This window comes from Stegodyphus dumicola, chromosome 10, assembly GCF_044657685.1.
Source record: "Stegodyphus dumicola isolate Sdum_Otavi_A_Nest chromosome 10, ASM4465768v1".
Classification (NCBI taxonomy): domain Eukaryota; kingdom Metazoa; phylum Arthropoda; class Arachnida; order Araneae; family Eresidae; genus Stegodyphus; species Stegodyphus dumicola.
This window is the reverse complement of record NC_140777.1, coordinates 59,928,545-59,945,056: the sequence shown is the minus strand read 5'-3', so window position 1 is coordinate 59,945,056 and position 16,512 is coordinate 59,928,545. Positions and strand designations below refer to the sequence as shown.

Below are 16,512 nucleotides of genomic sequence, written 5' to 3'. Positions count from 1 at the left end.
TGGGTAATCCTCTCAGTCCTGTACTTGCTGACATTTATATGCACTATTTTGAGGTGAAATTATTTGATAAACTATCTTTTCGTCTCTGGATTCGGCATGTAGACGACACTTTAGCGCTTATTGATAGTAATAAAGATGATTTATCAGAGATTTTATCTATTATAAATTCAACTGATCTAGCCATCCAATTCACTTTTGAAATTGAATCCAACAATTCCCTCCCCTGATATTCTTATAATCCGCAATGAAATTGATTTCAGCACTACAGTCAAAAGTCGTTAATCTGGACTCGTCGGGACTTTGGCGATTCCGGATTATAGATCATCAGTTTAAATCTCGTAAGATGGCATGCAGAAATTCTAAAATTATAAATATGAAACCGTAATTTATGAAATAAAGAACAATTATGATCTAAAGGGTATCAAAATTTACAAAAAAAAAAAAAAAAAAAAGCTTAATATTTATTTGTTTACTTTATTAAACATTTCTCTCAATGTAAGTTGTTTAAGTTGCTTCATTTTATGTCATAATACTTTCTCTTTAATTCTATAAAAAGACATAATTTCTTGTTCAGTTACAAAGTTCCGCTGTTCAAGTCTCCTTAATTGCTGTGCCGAGAATACCGACTAACTTGTCAATCGAATTTTTTTCATTTTCACTAACCTCTCTGTCACATTCTTCATGTCTTTATCCATTTTTTGCAGTAATTCCACTTTTTGTTTGTTGGACATCGAAACATACTTTCGTTTTGTAGATCCTTTGGAAGTTCCAGCATCGGAAATTCTATTTGACATAATCGAAAGTTCAAGTTTACTTTTATAAAATTGCTCTTACAGCCTGCAAAAAATAATAAGCGGGATCCAATTCGAAGATTAAGGAACAACGCAATCATTAACATAAACTGAAATAGATAATTAGATAATTTTAGCTTACACCGTCCGTTATACATTAAACGCGCAGGCGAAAACGTATTCTGCACTTGCGCACACGCATATGCGCAGTAGTCAAGGTTTTACGCGCACACGTAAAACGCCTGTGCGCATGTGCCAATGAGGCGCATGCGCAGAAAGTTTTTAGCTTTGAGGTCCGGATTATAGATCATTCCAGATTATGGGTGTCCGAATTAACGACTTTTGACTGTACTGTGTATCGTAAACCTTTTGCAGTTTGTTTACCACCCCATGCTAAGTCATACCACCCTGTTAAGCAAAAAATGGCTTCTTTTTACTATTATGTATTTCATACGCTCAAAGTTTGCTCTTCAGAATCTTTGCTTACCAATGAACTTAATTATTTGAGAGCAGTTGCTATTGACCAAGGATTTTCTCCCATGATCATTGATAAAGCCATTAAAAAATTTTCAGATTCCCATCAAAGAGGACATTCCACTGTTAAAAATAATATTAATGACCTTGTCCTGCTTTCATTTTATCGTTCTTTTAGTTATAAAGTTGCACAGATTCTCCAGAAATTCAATTTTAAGTCGTATACTTCCCTATTAATAAAAATCACAGTTCGATTCTAAAAGATTGCGTTTCTGACTTTAATTCTTGGAGAATTTATGATATATTGCATCAGTGTGGCTTGAGATATATTGGCTAAACAAAAAGAACGTTAAAGTTTCATATCAAGGAACATGAATCTTATGTCCGAAAAGGCGAAATTAACAAGTCTTCAATAGCGTATCATAATTGGAAATTTAATCATAATTTTGACTTTGGTTCTGCAAAAATTATCCAAAAGGCTTCTTCCGTTGGTGAATTGAATTTGCTTGAGGCGTTTCATATTCACAAGAATTTAACATGTTTAGTGAATGATTTTATGTCCAATCCAGTCCTTCCTAATGCCTTTAAATTCTATTATCATAATTCTTTATTATTTTTGCTGATAGATGGCATTGCCTCCTCGCGTTTGGTACTTACCGGAGGGTATAAAATGCTGTTACAGAGGTTGCTTTTCCTATATTTGAGGTGCAGACTTGGTGTGTGAAGGCACAGTTGCCCCTCGCTCCCTATTTTTTGACTTGACTGATTTGTTTGCTTTTTAGTCTATGTTTTATATGCTTGATCAGATAGCCTGGCTCAGTAAAAGTAGGCGGCCAGCGTAAATCTGATTCAAAATCCGGTTACGACCACGTGTTTCTGAGATTACTTCGCCAACGCTTTATTTTTCTTCTTTTCCCTTTTCTAGTAATTTCGTTCTCCTGATGAGGAGGGACCTTTAGCTGTCCTTGAAATCGATTGTGTGTTTTAATATACATACGCTAAATACAAGGTTGTTATTGTGATTTTAATTGTCACATTGGCGTGTTTCTCTTCTATTCTATCTAAGAATTGTTTACAATTACAATAGTATGTAATTCATTTGCAAGTGTTTCAGAATATATAAAAATTACACAATTGAACAAAAAGCTCTAAGTGACTTTTTACTGCAATTTTGATCTCAATGACATTGTTCAAATTCTCTTGTAAACATACTCATAACCCAAAGAACGCACAGTTAATAATGGAGGGATAAAGACATCATAAGAAATAAAGAAGCTAAAACATAAATGATTAAGATATCATCTGCTACTAATGTTACTATTCCACACAGTTTTCTTTTTTATATTTTCCATAGACAGTTTTTTTTTTAATGCCAACAGTTTGTCACAGTAATATTTAAAGTAATTTTTCTACCATTCTGTAATGAACAAACTTTGGTACTCACATGTTAATAAAAGAAAAAGCCAAACTTCATTAAAAAAGTGAATAATTGCCAACTTTGGCATCATAACACAAATGAATTGCTACTGCAACAATATGAAGTGGCTAAATTTTAAGAATGCTTTTAAGCTGCAATTTTAAGAAGAGAGATTTTGGGATATACACCTTGCACAAAAAAAGGGGGACAGTTCTATATTTCCCATTCTGCTGAACCGATTGACAAAATTTAGCTTGTGTTTTTAATATCTCAAAAGTGCGACTTACGATACATATTTGGTTTATATATAGCATTGTTCTAACATAGGTATTCTGACATAAAATTGGACTTTTCCTGAAATGACACACCGATGATTTTTTCCATATTTTTGATACTAAGACAGAAATTTTGCTGAAGTGCCAAGTTTTACAAAATAAAACTTGCAGCTATTTTCCGATTTGATTTTAAAATTTGTATTTTTTTAGTAATTTCTATAAATTTTTTGAAAAAATTTTCGAATTACAACTAATAAATGTTTGCTTATTAATTACTATAACAACTATTAAATAATGCTTATTATAAAATTACAGTACTATTAAATTTTTGCCTTCGTCCTTAAAGTATATGTATGTCTAGGCATACTTGCAAAAATTAGCTTTTTATTCGAAATTTCTAAACATATACGAGAATTTATATGCTGTCATGTTTTAAAATTTGGCATATTTGTTATAAGTGATACTAATGCCAAATGTGGCTTAGACACTTTGTTAAAATTACTTGAAAGTATGAACGATGCACATATTTTTCCACTCATGCACAACAAAAAAAGTGAAAGGAAAATAGGTTGCTATAAATGCACCAAGTGAATTATTTCTTGGCGCAAACTGAAAAAAGAAGAGCATCAAGAATTTTTAAAAAATTTCTTGGGAAGTTTTACAAAATTAAATATTCAGGCAAAATTTGAATTGTAGAATTGAAATACGGAAAAAAAATTGGTATGTCATCTCAGAAAAAACAAAATCTTGTGTCAAAATACCTATGTTAGAACAATGCTATATATAAATCTAACATATACCCTAATTCACGCTTTCGAGACATGAAAATTTCACCAATTAGCTCTGCAGAACTTCAGATACAAAACTGTCCCTCCTTTTAAATTTTTTTTGGTGCAATGTGTACCAAACTTTAGATTTCAGATAGAAAATAAATACAGTGCGAAGTCCGTAATCTGGACTCGTAGGGACTTTGGCAATTCCAGATTATAGATCATCAAATTTAAATCTGGTAAGATGGCATGCAGAAATTATAAAATTAAAAATATGAAACCATAATTTATAAAATAAAAAGCAATTATGATCTAAAAGGTATCAAAATTTACAAAAAAAAAAAAAAGCTTAATATTTATTTGTTTACTTTATTAAACATTTCTTTCAACGTAAGTTGTTTATGTTGCTTCGTTTTTTGTGCTAATACTTTCGCTTTAATTCTTGTTCAGTCTCAAAGTTCCACTGCTCAAGTCCTGTAATTGTTGTGTCAAGAATACCGACTAACTTGTCAATCGAAATTTTTTCGTTTTCAATAACCTCTCTGTCACTTTCTTCACTATTGGAAGCGGTATTTTCTGGATCTAGGACCATACTACAAATTTTGACATCTTTTAATTGATTGATGGTTTGGGGCATTGTTGTCGCAATGAAAAACTTCTGTTATATCAATCTTCATTTATTATCGCTTCTCCACATTTCTTTACAAAATCCAATAACTGGAAAATTTCATCTTTAGTTTGCGATGCCCGAAAACCTTCAAATTCGGTAAAGATAATTTTAGCCTAGCTTATACCGTCCATTATACATTAAACGCACATGCGCAAAGCATACAAAAAAAAAAAAAAAAAAAAAAGTTTGTGGCTTTGAGGTCCGGATTATAGATCATTCTGGATAATGGACGTTCGGATTACGGACTTTGTACTGTATAAACTGTTTTCCTTTGCAATAATTGTCGAGTAACCATCAATATTCCAATATGCACATTGAGCAGGTATAGGGTTCCTCAAAATGGGAAAACAAGAAATATAGGGGTACAGCAAGATACTATTTCAAGTTGTACTTAACAGAGCTCATGCAGCAGCAGAAAGTTGTAGCTCTGTAAAAAACCATTTAAGCTATTGCCAAATATTTTTCAAATAAATTAAAGAAAAATTAATTACATCAAATTATAGCCAAAGCTAGTCAAACCATCTCTGTTAACATGCAAGTACCCAAACATTTTTTAAGACAAGGCCTAATTAAATGTATATCAGACTAAGGTTTCTTTTTGTCTAATTTTAAAAGGCCTAGTTATGATCTGTCCATGGTTAATTAGACTTCATAATATGCACATCTCTAAAATTTACTGAACTTGTGAAAACTTTTTTTGAATTTTTTACTTTTCACAAAAGTACTTTAATGGATAAAAGAAGCATTAATTTAAAGCAACAGTTAAAAAATATTTTAATAAAAAAGCTAATTACTAAGATTTCTTGTTCATAACCCTTTGCCTTATGATTCACAGCAATATCAGCTCCTTCATCTTTAACCAGGTCAATGCCTTCTGGTGTTCCAGCCGTACCAATCACTTTTAGACCTTGTTTCTTTGCTAACTGAACACATGCTAAACCTACTGCTCCACTGGCACCATGAATAAGAACAGTTTCTCCAGCCACACACTTTGCTCTAAAAATAACATTATTATTATTTTTTTACATCCATTGAATCACAAGTAATAAAAGAAAAGAATAAAAATGAGTTAATTCCCATATTACAGTGTACCACTGATGCAGTTTTTATAATTTCACTACTTTTAAATGTAAACAAAAGATTCTTGCCATTGATTAAGAAAATAAAATTTTTGCATAAATGCTTCTTCAAATATTTTACATTAGAAAAGATAAAGAGAAAAAAAATGTGTGTGGCACAGATAGAAACAGAGGGTTAAATGTTACCATACTTTTTTTTTAATATACACTATAATAATTATGATTGGGATGTAAATTAATGAAGATATCCAAACTTGCTCTAGACTTCTTCATCTGTAAAAGCTGTTATTGCTTCGAATTGCAAAATATGTTCAACATTTTTTATTAATTTTTTCTCCTTTCTGACACATTTGTTTACGAAGTTTATACAAATTGTTAACACCCAAAAAAACTTACTCAGAATTTGAAAACACTGGAAAATATCACAATGCTTAGTTAAATTATTCTTTGTTTTGATGACAGTATGAAGACAATTTGTAGAGAAATTTAAAAAGGAAACCTGAGATTTAAGATGTTTATTTTTGAAAAATGGCAAGATGTTATTTATATATCAAAATTGTGAAGTTTTAAGATTCCAATAATGCATTCAATAAGATGTTATAAGCTTTATTATTATGATCTAATTTTATGATTTGCATTCTGCAAATGGTTTGGATGTTAGTTTTAAGATATTATGAGATAAATGAGCTTTGAGGCATAAATTTCTAACTTTAGTTATCATTTCCAGCATTAGAAGTGATATCAACATCTTAGCAGAATTTCAATGTTAGCTTATTTGCACATGAATTTCAATTATATGTGGTACACTGCACAGCACTGGCCACATCACTATAGTTCTCTTTAAAGACTGGTTTGAAAATTCATTCACAGCTTAAAAACACTGCTTAGATCAGTAAAACCTGAGCTTTAAAATTCTCCTAATTCTCAATAATGCTCCAAGACATTCCATCCAAATATACAAATTTTATTCATTCTGCTCAACACCAGTTCCTGAAATGGATCAAGAAATGATAAAAACATTTGAAGTCTACCGTAGTATATGGTGACTATTTAACGATTAACAAGGAACACTTTGCCTCTTCTCCTGAGGAATTGCTAGATTTAAGTGAATGAAATATTTGCCACTGACTAGATTAGAAAAAAGTAAAAACTCATACTCTAAAGGAATATCAACCCATTCCTACTCAGAAAATTTTAGAAAAGCTAAACATTATTCTGATAAAATGCATATCCAGTTTAATTCACCACTGGCAGCCATGTGGGACTATTGCTGTAAATCAAGAGAAGTAGAAGATTTTGAAACAACATCACATGTCACAATATACCAAGGAAATAAATGATTGAAGCCACAATAATTAATTAGAGAATGAGATATCTATTTCACAGTGAAATGAAAATCTTTCAGTGAAGTCAGAAGTGAAATTAAATAGCTGTCGAGACTCATGGATTTAATATGTAAACAAGATAAATATATTTCCCCTACATATAAGAGAATACTTAAGACAAGAAGGATTTTTCACGAGAAGAAAGGAATGCTATACTTGTGGATGCTATCAACACATTATAAGAGATTGCCCAGTCAAAAGAAGAAAGAAAAAAACTACAGTAAAGAAGAAGAGAAGGGATGATCCCAGAACTTCTAGAAATTCAAACAGAACACCAAAAAGGCATAGTGGCTAAAATAGACTAATCTCATCTATGACCCAAATTTGAAGAAAGTATCATCCAAATATAAAAAAAAAGCAAAAAGTAAATGTTTTTTACAATTCTGAGAAAACTGAAGCTATCGTAGACCCCAGAATGCAGATAATGATTGTACATTTTCCATTCATTCCAGTTTTTGAAGATCGAAAAGGAAGTAAAATCATGCTTACCTCGGCTTTTAGACACCTGACTGAAAAGTTTCTCATGTACCTATTTATTATAAGAATTATGGAAATAGCTTATTTAGTTTTGAGGATACATTAATTGCCATGACAGATATGCTAAATGTGCCTTTTTTTAATAACTTCGGAAATACAAGAAATAATGATTAATTCTACAGAAGAATCAAACATTGCCTTTTAAAAAGATATAATTTTGAAGAAGAGAACCAAAGAGGAGGAAGGGGAGCACTGACAGAATCAGAGACTTTTGGGCAGCTGAGAACCCGTGAAGAGAACAGGGGAATTACTCATCGCTGAGAGAGACATCGAAGTTAGCTGAAGGGGAAAAGGATAATTATTTATTTATTGAACATCTTTTAAATGATCAAGAAAGAATACTGGGATAGACTGCTTTCTAGTTGGTGCCTCCTATTAGCAGAAAATCACAGGTGTTGGGATTAGTGCAAAATTTTCATTTTCAGAGCACATCTTGGAATGAGGAAATAAAAGAAGAGGATCCGACATTCATTTGTTTAGTCTGGATTAGCTCAAGACTTTGAAACCTTTTGCAAAACATGCAAAATTTATCAGTTTAAGCATACAGAAAAGAGATCTGACAAGATTCCCATCACATCTGTCAGAATATCAGAATTACCTTTCAAAGTAGTGAATATTGATGTAATTGTTGAACCTCTTCTTGCTAGAAAACGTAAATATGTGTTATGTCTAGTAGATCCAACATTCCCAATGTCCAGAAGCAATCCCACGGAGAAGCTTGACACAAAAAGCCACTTGTAATATACTTTGAAGATATTTATGAGAACAAAAATTCCTAATACAATAGCATGTGACAACGGAAGCAACTTTGTTTTAACATTAACTAAAGAATTTCAGAAAAGACCAGGTTCTCACCCTAGATTCTCCCCCCCCCTGCTTACAGTACTTCAAATGATTTGGTAGAAAGATGGAATAAGTCTCTCAGGCAAATGTTACATCATGTCATCAGAAATGATCCTTCAAATTGGGATAAGCACATATCATATTTCCTCTTTGCTTATCGAGAAGTACTGAACTTCACCAATGGAATCTCACCATTTCAGCCGATGTATGGAAAATAACCAAGATGTCCTTTAGTAGTACTGAAATATTCATGGTCTGGAGAAATACCTATCCTACCTACACTAAACAAATCAGCAGTGAATTACTTACAGCATTTAAAAATAAAGTTAAATTTGAAAATTTCAAACTATTGTCAACAGATTTGGAGATATATTTGAAAATGAAAAAAAAATTCACAGAAATTATAACTTTGCCAAGAAAAGATTTCTGAAGCCCCTGGAAAATTTCAAAATGGATGAGAATATGAATTTATAAAATTTAAATGCCCAACAATGACGAAAACTAATCACTGTCATCAATCAACACCAAGCATTATTCATCAGAAAACTGAAAACAGTAGAAGTTGACATAAAATTAGATTAATAACAAATATAGAATGAAAGAAACCTTAGATCTACAGGATCTTTTAAGCATTTTTAAAGTTTTTTCACCGAACTAGAGTCACTTGGATTTACTATAACTCGAAAAAATTTTCATTTGTAAAACCAAAAATTAAATATTTAGGACACGCTATCAGATCAGGGAAACATCAACCAGATCCTGAGAAAATAGAAGCAATTAAAAAACTGAAAACGCCGAAAACAAAGGCCCATCTCAAAAACCTTTTAGGATTACTATCACGATTATAATCAGGGTATGCAGAGATCACTTATCCTCTCACATAATTTAAAAAATAAATAAATAACTAAAAGAGCAACCTGAAATACTCAAATGGAGACTAATTTATGAGTCAGCCATTTCAACAAATGAATGAGCAATTAGTAAAATAGATGGAATTGATCATCTCAACGCTGCAAGGGTCATTTGTCATCCATTCAGATGCAGAGGAAGTCGGAGTAGATGCATGTTTATTACAGAGGGGAGAGAAGGAAGTTCTCATATGCTACATGAGTAAAGAATATTGAAACCCCAACAAAACTGGCCGACTATAGAGCATGAAGCTTATGCTATAGTATGGGCATTGAAAAAGTTCGAACCATGGATATTTGGTTCAGCTGTAATATAAGAATTAATTAGCATTCATTGTGAGAAATGCTTTGCAGTCTCCAAATTGGAACAATGCACCACAGAGTTGCAGAAATATAATTTAAAATACAGCACTGCCTGGGAACAAACCTGTCTAATGCAGATGCATTACCCAGACTCCCCACCAGTGAACTTTGAATTTTACTTACTGTTCATATTTGCCCAACATTTACTACGAGGGTTGGAACTTTGATAGTGGCAACTATTTATTTACGAGGAATACAAAAGTTATTCATGTCACCATGTTTAACAGTCCTTCAATATAGTCGACAGCATTGTGTACAACCCGTTTCCAACGATGTGGAAGTCGCAGAATACCTGTAGCAGCGTCTGTTTTGTTGATAGTTTGAATGGACCGGTCTACTGCCGCAAGAATCTCAGGAACAGTTTGGAAGCGAGTGCCATGAAGTGGTTCCTTCATCTTAGGAATTAAGTCATAGTCACTGGGGAGTATGGTGGATGGTAAAGCACTTCCCAGCCCCTTCGCTTGAACAAATCAGTCACAGCTTGCGCTGCATGCAGCCGAGCACTGTCATGCAAAATGAGAGGAGCATTCTGCAGAAAGTGTCGCTGTTTTTTCCTCAAAGCTGGTCGAAAATTGTGCTCCAAAAATGAGCAGTAATACTGCGCAGTGACAGTCTGCTGTGGGGGTACGGTATGCGCTAGGATGACACCATCACAGTCGTACACGAGAATCACCATAACTTTCACATTGCTGGGGTTCTGACGAAATTTCGAACGTCGTGGTGACGCCATTCGTTTGATTGGCATTTCAGTTCTGGCTGGTACGATCGGGCCCAAGTCTCATCCAGCATAATGATACGGCATAAAAAAGCATCTCCTTCGCGCTCATAGCGCTCCAGGTGGGTTCGGGCAGCATCGTATTGTAGCCATTTCTGCATGTCCGTCAATTGAATTGGAACCCATCGTGAAGCAATTTTTCTCATGGCGTTCCTTCAGAATGTGCAACACAGTTGTATGCGCTAATCCTGTTTGTCCGGCCAGCTGACGAATCGTTTGGTGGCGATTACTGTCCATTAGTGCGGCAACAGCTTGCACGTCTGCATCGCTGACACTCGGACGACCTGGCTGCAGCATGTCTTCCATGTTTTGGCGTCCTTCATTGAATGCTTTCACCCATCTTGCTACGGTTCTGTAAGGCAATGCAGATTCCCGCAAGCCCACTGAAGCCCTTGATGACACTGTCATGCTGTACGACCTCTGGCACATTTAATTTTTATCCAACACCGTTGTTCTTGTTTTGAAAACATCCTGACAACACTTACTTTAGACCGCGAGCTAATACAAGGATCCGTTCTTCACGTCACTCCGCATGCGCGTGACGTAGGCAGGACGAGTCTTTTTGCTGAGAGGTAAGGTAGGTATGTAGTTTACGTGTGGTATACACGATATTCTTTGGTTTTGTTGCGTAGCATTTTTTCAGCTGTGTTGCCACTATTAAAGTTCTAACCCTCGTATTATCAGTCAGTGATTAAGTGGTTCTTTTCTTAATATTTTTACAATTTTGTGCAAAATAAGGTATTTATATTATTTGAAATAACAGAAAAAATATATTGTGTAACAGACATTTAAAGGCAAGTGGTAAATTTGTTTGGATATTCTTTCAAGGATAAAAAGTGTTGCAACACCATTAAACGAAGAAATGTTTAACAGAATCTGTATTAGGAGAAAGAAAATAATAATAAAAACTCTGAATTATATACTTTTTTAAAATTCATGTAACTGAAAAGAAAAGAATCACATACTTATTTAAGTAGTATGAATAGAAAAATTTTGATAACCTTTTTATTAATGATCTTCATAGATAAGTATAAAGCTCAATTTTACTTTCCTTATTGATGTAATATTTCATGCGTATAATTTAACATGTTTACAGAGAATATCAACTTTCCATTCTGTTAAGAAGTAAGATATCATTATAAGAACAATTATACACTCTTTTGCAAAAAAAACTGAAGCACCAAAAAGGAATTTTGCATTTGTGACAAAATTTGGTATGCAAAAATATCTTGATCGAACATGCGCAGCATCAAGTTTGAAGACAAATGAACAGGAATTGAGATCATAGTGCGCATTTCTAGTGTGCAATTCGCAAAGTATAAAAACAGTAACAGAGGCAGAAAATTTATCTTTTTTTTTTTTTTTTTTGTTGCTGGCATTGCAATTCTGTAAAGAGGCAACTAAAAATGCCATTACGATGATATCGAAGACCTTACAGACAACTAAACTATTTCGAACGTGGTCGCATTGTAGGGTTGCGTGAAGCTGGGTGGTCATACCGAGCAATAGGCCGCCACCTGCTGCGTATAGACACTGCTGTGCAAAGATGTTGACAGCAATGGTTGTTACAAGGAAACTGCTGACAAAATGAAGTCTCTGGAAGGCCAAGGATCACAAATACAAGGCAAGATAGGATGATTGTTTGCCAGGTCTGAACTGCCCCAACGGTATGCTCACAGAGGCCTTTAAGACATTTGCCTTTGACTCCACAACACTGGCGGAGTCGTCTGGAGTGGTGTCGCGGCCAATCATCATGGCTGTCATCAGACTGGCATCATATAGTGTTTAGCGATGAATCCCGCTTCACTCTTGAAGTAGATGACCACCGTGTTCATGTCTGGAGAGGACGGGGCTGGCGATCCCAATCAGCGTTTGTTTTACAAAGGCATATGGCCATAAACCCTGGTGTGGTGGTGTAGGGCACTATTTCTTATGACAGCAGGTCATCTTTAATCATCCTCCTTTAACAGCTCAACGATATGTTGATACCATCCTGTAGCCGGTTGCATTACCCTTCATGGCACGTCATCCTGGGGCCATTTTCCAACAAGATAATGCTAGGCCACGTACTGCTCGCATATCTTTGTACTGTCTCCGTGTATTTTGGTACTCTTCCTTGGCCAGCAAGGTCACCAGACCTTTCACCAATCAAGCATGTCTAGCACATGGTAGGCCGCCACATTTGGGCACCACAAAATATCGCAGATCTGGAGCGACAACTGATGAATGCCTGGCAGAATGTGTCACAGGATGACATTAGGAATCTTTACCACTCCTTGCCTTGACGAATTCAAGCATGCATTGCTATCAGGGACGGTTCAACCAACTACTAATTTGCACACTCAATGGTCGATTGTAAGCCGTGAACAGGTACTATGACCTTGACTTTTTAATCATTTTATTATCTGTATATGAGCTATATACATGTTCAATTTCATCAAAAACAACCACTTCCTTCATGGTACTTCGATTTTTTTCGCGAAAGAGTGTATTTGAAATCATTAGCGGAAATTAAAAAAAATTGTGCCTGTATATGTTCCTAAAGTAAAATGCTATGTAAGCAAATATTTATATTAACTGAGACTTGAATTTTAGTGTAAAATGTTTAATTGTATATGTAGATTTTTTCTCCCTCCTTTCGCTTCTCTTTAATCACAAACAGTTGCTTGATTTCAGTTTTCAGATTGATGATCAATTTGCAAATAAAATCAACAACAATCTTGCAACAGGGATGTAGTATCTGGCAACTGGTGATCAACAAAGCATGCTTGGCATATTTCGCCTCTTCTCACAACACACTGCTAGATTTAAATGAGTGGAATGTTTGCTGCAATTCTGTTATAAGTTTAAATTTATGCTCTAATGGTATTTTAATAAATATTCTGTTTTGTTAAGTGGTGCCTTTTTAATTACAAAGCCATTATACCTATTATGTCAACCATATTTACGCCTCTGCAAATAAAGAAATTCACGAAGGGAAACATGACACATTAATAGCATTCTGGAAACAATTAAACATAAGGCAATACACAGAAATGATTAAACTTGAATGGGAACCAATGAGTTCATCAACAATCAAGGCTTCCTGGCAGCACTGCTGGCCAGTTGTCTGCAATGTTAAAGGATTTCAATAAAATGAAGTCAAGGAAATTATAGATATTGCAAATGAAATATATAATAAAGGATTTCAGACATGGAAGAAGGAGAAATAAAAGAATTAATCAAGAATGAGGATTATGAAATGAAGAATGGATCATGTTATATGATATTAAAGAAGACAGAGCCTTTGACATATAAGAAGTTAAATTATTTAGAAAAAGGCATAGGAAGTGTCTTATTTTGCAATGAAGACTAACCCAAATAAAGAAAGAAGAGGACACTCAATAAGAGATATTCAAAAACTCTGCACTTCTTACTATGAAAAATTTAATGAGTTGCATCAGACAATGTCCCAAGCAAAAATTATTAATTACTTAAAAAATAATCATATCATTACAGATTTTTTATGTATGTAAATAGTTTTAGAAAAATTACACGTGAAATTGTAGTCTATTTTTGCAAAATGTAACATGAAATACTTGAAAGAGATGAAGCTCTGCCAGAAAAATAAGAGTACAGAAGTAAGCCTACTTAGCCTTCCAGCACGTACGCTTCGCAATTTTACATGAGCATGCATGCGTCGTATTTTTTACGGCATCTGTGTTTTTACCAGACAGAAATGAGTAAATATTGATAACGAATTTATTAATAAATAACATATTAAGCTTATTATTTCAAAATACACATGATGTACCATTGAAATGAAAGTAAATTATTAAATATTTAATTGTACAATTCAAAATTTCATCAAGCATATTTATATCAATTATTTTTAAAAATGATCCTATTTCACCCTCTATATCCTTGGCATGGCGTTTTAGGCCAGGTAACACTTTTATAATATTAATCTTTTCGTCGTTGAGCAGTTTGCATACTTCTCTTTTTGCCACTTAGAATATTTATTCTTACCAACATTGAAAATATCATCATCATCATCCGAAATATTCAGATTCACTGCTGATATTATTTATCTCGATAAAATCGCTATTATTCTTGCATCCAAAGGTTTCCTTATCTTCTTTTCCTTCATCAGATAATTCTGCAAAAATGCGAGCAAAATCAGCTGGTTGCGCAAACTGTTTTTGTCATGAAAATCGATATCAAAATTATAGAGTAGAATTTATACAAATTAAAATAAACGAAAAATTGCAAAATATTTGAGAAAAAATATTTTCCGAATTTTCACCAATGACCACGCGTGTGTCGTAACATTTACGGAGAAACTGTCACATAGCACAAAGGCCCAGTAAAAAAAAAAATCATATGACTTTCCTATTGGCACATTCTATGATGTGGGAAAAGGTTGAAAGAAGGAATAGAAATCACCTTTAGATGTCTCAACTGTGATATGCGAAAAATGTGCATTAAAAATGGAATTTGTCGTAAACTTTACGCATAGTGTGCGTGCTGGAAGGTTAATATTGAGGTAAATGGCTAACTCACTAAATTGGTGAGATATGACCAAGCAATTAATTTTTTGCACCAAATTGGTGAGAAATCACCAAAAGTCACCAAACTTGGCGACCGTTTGGGAATATTTTGATCCAGTCTGTCAGTATGTGTAACTGTAATTGTTCTCTATATGTAACTGTAACCATACCTGGCCCTCATACCACCTTTGGAAAATTCTGAGACGTGGAAGGTACTACAGACTTGTCGGCAGCTAGGATGAAACTATATTAGATCAGCGACAGCATCAGTTTCTAAGTTTTTAGTTCAGAGTTCACTTCAGAGTGTTAAAAGTATAGTGAGTTTTGCCTTTTAGATTCTCTTTGCATTACACTGTGTTTAACGTACTCTGTGACACCGAGAAGAGCTGTATGAATATTTTTGCAAAAATTTCCAGAACTGTAAAGTGTTTCTTTTGGGAAAATAAACTTTATCACGTTATCATCAGTTCTGTGTGCATTTCATCCATTACGAACCCATACGCATGCAACAGTATATGTACCTATTTATCAAGCAGTAATGGAAATCCTTTCAATTAATATTTGTGTCATTTTCCCCTTTTAATTATACTAATATTTAAGTTTGTATAAATTATACATACGTTTCGTTTTATCTGTACTACAACTAATGCGATTTTGCCATACGTGCAATATGATAATGACATAACCCTTGAGTATGGAAAGTGTTTACTGTAGTTGAAACTTTCCAGACCATATTATGGAAATTGATCCTAACACTGTATGTAGCCTTTCAATTTACTAAATGATATGCAATACAACTTTTTGTTACAAAGAAATGTATGAGGAGAAAACGCCAATGAAGAAAAATGTGCAGATGTCAATCTGCAGTCTTAGTAAAATAAACAATCGGCTATGAAAAACAAGCATTGAAATAAATTATTTGTAATAAAGAAATCTGAATTTATTAATTGATTATATATATTAAATAACAGAAAGAAAACAATCTGGAACCACTCACTAATTTTTGTATCTGCTTAGTTCCTTGATTAGTCTAGTTTTGAATGAAGAATATTGGTGAAACCAATTATACACAAACTATACAATGTGTTACTATAAATACAGATTTAATGACAAACTGCATGACTGGCATAATTCTTGATGTATTTACAAAAATTGAAATATCCTTTAAAAAAAAAGAGAGAGAGAGAGATTCTGTGGAAAAGATTAAAACTAGACAAATTTTCATAAAAATTTATATGCATGCAAAATATGCTGCTTCTCTCTTCAAAATAAAAAATACATTTAAACAATGCAAATAACAAAGAATAAATTTTAAAGCACATATATACCCTACTTCAGCATTAAAGCCCGGTATGCAGTAAAATAGGCTACTCCAAGTGCAGCTCCCTCCTCAAAACTGAGCTTATCATCCAAAGGAAACACATCCTCTTCTGGGACCAAAGAATATTCTGCATATGTGCCATATTGTCCTGTTCGTCTGGAACAAACGAACACTCTCTGGCCAACCTAAAAATAACATCAGTCTAGTAAGCATCTGTTTTGAAATAAGACATCATGTTCAAATCAATTTATACACAGTCAAAACCCACTATAATGAATTTCCAGGTACCGGAAGTTTGATTTGCTATAACATGTGTTGTGCTATCTGATAATGAAAATACATTATTTCACAAAAAATTTAATGATCTTACCAGCC

At 33.6% G+C, this 16,512-nt stretch overlaps 1 protein-coding gene across 1 annotated transcript in view; it reads right to left on the bottom strand.

Annotated features, from left to right (window-relative positions):
* Window positions 1-16,512, bottom strand: part of LOC118179773 (zeta-crystallin-like) — a 44,994-nt gene that overhangs the window by 16,512 nt on the left and 11,970 nt on the right. Inside the window, exons 3-4 of the mRNA XM_035348936.1 lie at window positions 16,150-16,322; window positions 5,192-5,393 (exon numbers count right to left, since the gene is read on the bottom strand). Of these exons, the coding sequence (XP_035204827.1) occupies window positions 5,192-5,393; window positions 16,150-16,322 (375 nt within the window). The remainder of the gene's footprint in view (window positions 1-5,191; window positions 5,394-16,149; window positions 16,323-16,512) is intronic.